Source organism: Austrofundulus limnaeus, unplaced genomic scaffold, assembly GCF_001266775.1.
Source record: "Austrofundulus limnaeus strain Quisiro unplaced genomic scaffold, Austrofundulus_limnaeus-1.0 Scaffold218, whole genome shotgun sequence".
NCBI classification, from domain to species: Eukaryota; Metazoa; Chordata; class Actinopteri; order Cyprinodontiformes; family Rivulidae; genus Austrofundulus; species Austrofundulus limnaeus.
Window position 1 is genome coordinate 70,175 of NW_013952620.1, and position 5,110 is coordinate 75,284.

Sequence of the window (5,110 nt, forward strand, 5' to 3'; positions counted from 1 at the left end):
ATTTTAGTATTAGCAACAGAGATGACTTTGTATATTATAAAAAGATTTTAGAAAAAGATTGTGATGCTCATTCAAAGCTTTTAAAATTAATTAATTATGTTTTATTAAAAAAAATCTAACAGGAAAACAAAACCCCAGATAAAACCCTGAAATCTGAGTGATGCGTTCAGGTAATGTAGGACAAATTCCTGACCTTAACTCAGCTCAAAACGTTAAAGACAAAAATAAAAGTGCAGCTATTCTGTTTGAATCAGTGAAGTATCAGGTTAAATGCTTTAAAAAAAAAAATCACTTCCTATGAAGAAAAGGAGGGATTTCTGGACCAGGACCAGGACTCGGTCCGTGACGTCACAGGCGGGTTCAGGCAGTCTGAGCTGCGGGACACCCAGCTGGAGGAGCGGGAGGAGGTCCTTCCATCACCCCCCCATGCTCCCTCTCTGACAGTCTGAGCTCCAGGAGAGACTCTCTCTCTGGACTTTTACCCGCCAGGAGCAGAACCGGACCGGACCGGAGCGGAGCAGAGCCGCGGGGGGTTTCAGGACGGTGCTTTAACCGGATAAAAGGGTTCGGAATCTTTGTGGTTAGTGTTTCTGTGTCTGTGCACGCGCTCTGGGAGGTTAAGCTTGTCTTTGATGTGTTGCGCGTGTCCGTCAGCCGTGCTCGCTCGTTTTAGAAGCCTTCAGCATCCTTCCACCGTGTGAGTTTGTGCGCGTGAGAGCTCCAGAGAAGGAGCGGATGTTGTGACCTGTGAAAACAGCGCCACCCTGCGGCCAAAGCAGGAACTACACCGGAGACCAGTCAGTGGGTCACAGGTTGGAGCTTGGTTCTTCAGTGTGGACGAAGCAGTCTCTGTAGTCCTGTAAGCTGTCATCACACCTTTAATCTGCTGTCAGAGATTAAAACTGCTGCAAACAGCTTTTCTTTTACCCCATGAAGATCTAATGAGGTCTTTATCACTTTTTATCTGCTCTGTTTTGTTTTGTTTGTTTGTTTTTCCAGTGCAGGACAGTTAGTTTTCAGCCTGGTTTCACAACCACTTCTTAAGACACGTTGGAGAATTGTTGGAAACAAATCCGGCTAAAACAATTTATCTGTTTGTTCTGTGTTCACCTCAGAAGATACAGAAACCTGATCAATTCTGCTGCACATCAAACGATAAAAAAACTTTTACGACTTGAAATCAGTTCATGGGGAAAAAAAAGCTATTAAAATATTAAAGGTAATTGATGATTATAGTCACTTAAAAGGATGTAGCAATAAAACAAATAAAAAAGCCCACAAAATAAAGAAAGTTTACTTTTTAGATTTAAAAGAAAAACACAAAAAGGAACTCAAAAACTATTATTTAGCTTTGCAGTGGTTTAGTTTTGTGTTTTTACCATAAGGAAATCCTGGACACTATTTAAAGACAAGGAAGTTGAAGTTGGAGCTCTGTGTGAGCTTTAAGCCCCGCCCTCTCTGTATAAACTGATGGGATGTTTCCATTTTAAAAATAAAATCCAACACAAATATTTTTTTCAGGTGTCGATTCTCATTGATCCCAGTCCTTACCTTGCAGCTGCATGTACAAATATTAATTTTGGAAATACTATTATGTGTATTTCATTTTTTTCATGCTTAAGAGAAAGTTTGTGTGACATCATGATTGTAGTAGGCGGGGCTTAAAGCTTCATATTCTGAGTGCACAGACTCTGGTTCCAAAAATGCAACATGGTAGCTTCCATATGCTTTCAACTCCCAACCATGAGGCAAAGCAGGAATATTTGTTCAGGTATTTCTTTTAATTTGGTGGATTTTACTGCTTGCTATATTACTCAAAAATGTTGGTAATTATGTAGATTTTAATTTTATTCTTAATTATTTTGTCTAATATGGCTGATTGATTGTTTTCTTTTAATTTAAATGCTTGTATTTTTTTCTTTGTTTTTATTGTTTGTTTTTTTGGCACCTCTGGCCTTCCGTAGATCTCCAGCTGGTCCATTTAACACAAACTTGCTCCTCCTGGACCCACCTGCAATCAAACTTTGATTTGTGAATTGATCATTTGAAGGCTGCAGATTTTTTTTTGCTTCATGCTAACTGTCCTCAGACTGGTCTCTGGACCCAGAGTCCAGTCAGGTCTGGGTCTACGGTTTCAGAGGAACGAAGAAAAGAAAAGAAAAACCACTAAAAGCCTCTTTTAAATACATTTCCTTGTGTTGCAGGTAGCCGTGGTCATCCTCCTGAAAGGAGAACGCACACAGCGTGAGGAGACCGAGCCCACGCCTCCCCCCTCCTCCCCTCTGACTGGCACACAGAAGAGTGTGAGAGCGAAGGGAACGTGGGAAAGAGGAAGAGACGATGTACCGAACGCTGCTCCTCTCCTCCTCCCTCTTCATCCTTCATGCGATGGCCACTCCTCAGTTATTTGCTCCGAACGGGTAACAGCTTGACTTCATCCTCTTCCTGTCTTTATTACGACCTGCCAGTCTGTCCCAGTCTGCGTTCACATGCCCCCTTCAGCCATCATTCAGAGCTTCGTGTCGTCAAAAGTTCATCCTGTCAGGGAGGATGAGGCCGTCAGAAACACCATTCACAAACTTTTCATCTTCAAAGCAACAGGATAAGGGTTCTGAACATTTGTCAGCACACTTCGCTAAAATATATACTGCTTTTTAAAAATAATTTATGACTATTGAGTTTAATTTAGTAACAATATTAATGTAAATAGCATTTGTTCCATTTCATTTAGTTTCTGGAGCTCATCTAGTGGCCTCGCTTGTTTCAAGACCCACAGCGGGGTCCTGACCCCAACTTATAGAGCCGCCGCATTAGATAACGCCCAGCTTGTCATTATCTTTTTAATTAAAACGAATGAAAGGTCAAAGGTCAGCTCTTACCTGCGACGTGTTTGGGAGAGATTTTCAGGAGACGTGGGGGCTTACACATCTCAAACTTTAGACAGAGAGCTTTGTTGTTGTTTTTAGGTTTTAAAAGTATCCACGATTAGTTCTAACATTAGACTTTATTTGATAAACATTTATTTTAGCTGTAAAATAAAGACTGTAAATATACTGTTTAGTTTTTATAATTTTTAAAAATATATTTTAAGATGGACAGGGCCATTTTATTTACACACAAAGCATTCTGGGTAAATGATGACATGGATAGGTCCTCGGTGTGAGCTAGCCATATCCATTGAAGAAATTTATAGTTATTATAGATTAGTACTGATATTATAAACAACACCAGATTATTAGGGTTTCCTTATTTTATAATACTTTTATAATGTTTGATCTATTATGTGTTAATTGAAATAATAGCTACATGTCCAAATTCAAATACAACACATAATTGAAAGCTGTGTTAACATCAGGGTGAGGTCTTTGGCTGAATGCCTGTGATTCAGCCGTAGGTCAGCAGAGGGCGAACTCAGGCATCGAAGAATCGTGTACTGTATTTAAACGGGAACTTCCTGTTTTTCATTCAGTGTGATTTTGACTTGTCAGCCGGTGGCAAAATAAACCTCACTCACTCCAGAATTCTGGGTTGTATGACTTTATTTCCTATCGCAGGTCATCTTATTTAACACTTGTGTTTTCATCTGATTTCAGCCTATATTAAAACACGTATTTCTTACACACCCTGAAGGTTAATCTTGGACAATATCTGATGATCGACTCTTTTAAATGAAACCAGAGAGCGTTGACAGAGAGGAGAAGGTAGAAATGACTCAGCCTGTAACTGAAAATATGGATGGAGGACAACAGAGCTGCTTCATGGAAGAAGAACCTCAGCTTAGCCTGTTAGCTTTAGCTTCAGCGCCAATGCTATATTGCCTTATATGTATTAGCTTGGCGCTAGYGCGACAAAMAAGCTAAACTGAGGTCCTCCATCCATATTTTCAGTTMCAGGCTGAGTCATTTCTACCTTCTCCTCTCTGTCAACGCTCTCTGGTTTCATTTAAAAGAGTCGATCATCAGATATTGTCCAAGATTAACCTTCAGGGTGGATATAGCTCGCTAGCAGCCTCGCACTGAGGACCTAGTTGATGTTTTTATTTACCCAGAATGCTTTGCGTGTAAATAAAATGGCCCTATCTGTGTAATATATTTTTAAACTTTTAGTTTAAAAATTATAAAAACTAAACAGCCTACAGTATTTTTACAGACTTTATTTTACAGTTAAAAAATAAATAAAGTCTTAACGTTACAAGTAATCATGGATCCTTTAATGTGAGCTTTGATCTCTGCTCGTGTGTTTGCAGGAGGAGGGTGTGCGGCCAGAGCCTCCGCCACAACGTTGTCACCACAACGGAGACGTACGTCCAGCCGGTGCACAAGCCCTACATCACGCTGTGTCCGGGTCATCGTCTCTGCAGCACCTACAGGTGAGAGGCTACACACACACAAGCTTGTATTTCTATCCCTATTAGGACCTGACCCTAAACCTGATCTAAGCTCAATTCACACCTCAGTCCTAAACCCCAACCCAAAAATGGAGTTCCATCATATCAGAACCAGTCTTTGGTCCTCATAAGGACTACTGGTCTTGACAAGTAGGTGTTTATACGAAAAATGGTCCTAAGAAGGTAACAAATACAAGCACACACACACACTGAAGTGGGTCACGCATTAAATCTAAATATCGAGCACTTTGTGGAGCTACGGGAAATGAGCTGCCTGCCCACAGAGACCACAGTCTTGTTGATTTTGGACTCTGCCTCCCTCCGTACTTACTCTCAGCCCCTCTCCAGCCCAGACCCCCCCCCCAACATTCTCCTCATTTTTAACCTCCTTTAGCTGCTCTCTCTCCCACCAGCATTCACCGTCACTCTTTAACCATCTGTCCATCTTTTATTCTCCTCTGTTTTTTTTTTTAACGTGGCCTTGGCTGGGACAGTCACAGGCTGCCTCTGCTTGGTTCCTCAGAGTTTCAGCCTGAACTCTCCTCTCAGCACGCCCTTCTCCCACCTCTGACACCTTCTCTGTGCTCACAGTGTCCACCCAAATGTTCACTGTCTTATCAGCAGAACACAGTAACGTGTAGTTACAGTCTTGTGTGTGTGTGTGTGTGTGTGTGTGTGTGTGTGTGTGTGTGTGTGTGTGTGTGTGTGTGTGTGTGTGTGTGT

At 41.4% G+C, this 5,110-nt stretch overlaps 1 protein-coding gene across 1 annotated transcript in view; it reads left to right on the forward strand.

Annotated features, from left to right (window-relative positions):
• Positions 1–320: 320 nt before the first annotated feature.
• Positions 321–5,110, forward strand: part of egfl7 (EGF-like-domain, multiple 7) — a gene marked incomplete in the record, with an annotated part of 15,385 nt that continues 10,595 nt past the window's right edge. Inside the window, 3 exon segments of the mRNA XM_014019367.1 lie at positions 321–580; positions 2,205–2,420; positions 4,247–4,369. Of these exon segments, the coding sequence (XP_013874821.1) occupies positions 2,341–2,420; positions 4,247–4,369 (203 nt within the window).